The sequence below is a fragment of the Octopus bimaculoides genome, chromosome 10, assembly GCF_001194135.2.
Source record: "Octopus bimaculoides isolate UCB-OBI-ISO-001 chromosome 10, ASM119413v2, whole genome shotgun sequence".
NCBI lineage: Eukaryota > Metazoa > Mollusca > Cephalopoda > Octopoda > Octopodidae > Octopus > Octopus bimaculoides.
Window position 1 is genome coordinate 24,903,613 of NC_068990.1, and position 944 is coordinate 24,904,556.

Genomic DNA, 944 nt, shown 5'->3' on the forward strand with positions numbered 1-944 from the left:
ATATATATATATATATATATATATATATATATATATAAATATACATATATATGACGGGCTTCTTTCAGTTGCCGTCTACCAAATCCACTCACAAGGCTTTGGTTGGCCCGAGGCTTTTAGTAGAAGACACTTACCCAAGATGCCATGCAGTGGGACTGAACTCGGAACCATGTGGTTGGTAAGCAAGCTACTTACCACACAGTCACTTCTGCTGTGTGGAAGATTTCATCTTCCAGTCCCATTGTTCAACTGTTACTTATTTAATCAACCCTCAAAGGATAAAAGACAAAGTCGACCTCATTAGCTCAGAACATAGAGACAGATGAAATGCTTCTAGGCAGTTTATTTGGTTTGCTAACGACTCTACCAGCTCTCCACCTTAAATAACTGAAAGGAATTTATGCCTTTAATTTTTGTGAGACTTCCTGGGGCATTTTGTTAACAAGGGGCCTCAAAGCATTATATAGGAACTCTAAGACTGATGGTGGAAGGTGAGGGATTAACCTTGAACCAGTGACCTAGTCTGAATTCTTCCAATAAAGTAGGCTTTGCCCAAAATTCCCTACTAAATAATGCAGGTTTGTTAGAAGGAGCAAAGAAAATCATGTTTAAAGAAATCCTTTCTTGTAATTAAACTTACTTTATTTACAATAATTTCTCTTTCCTTCTCTGTTAATTCATTGCGAGTCAGACATTCCAGTGTTTTGTCTAAATCTGTTTTTCCAAGAGATTTATCATTGTCAAAATCTGGAAGGAAAATATTCTATAATGATAAAACCATACAAACATACACACACACACACACGTACGCACGCATGCACACACACACACACACACAGACACATGCATACACACATTTGCATGCACGCGCGCGCGCACACACACATGCACGCATGCACACACGGACACATACACACACACATTTGCATGCACATGGACACACA

General features: G+C 38.8%; 1 protein-coding gene across 1 annotated transcript in view; it reads right to left on the reverse strand.

Annotated features, from left to right (window-relative positions):
- LOC106872495 (calcium and integrin-binding family member 2) overlaps nucleotides 1–944 on the reverse strand; it is a 24,112-nt gene that overhangs the window by 4,460 nt on the left and 18,708 nt on the right. The window contains exon 5 of the mRNA XM_014919514.2: nucleotides 641–747. Coding sequence (XP_014775000.1) covers nucleotides 641–747 — 107 coding nt within the window. The remainder of the gene's footprint in view (nucleotides 1–640; nucleotides 748–944) is intronic.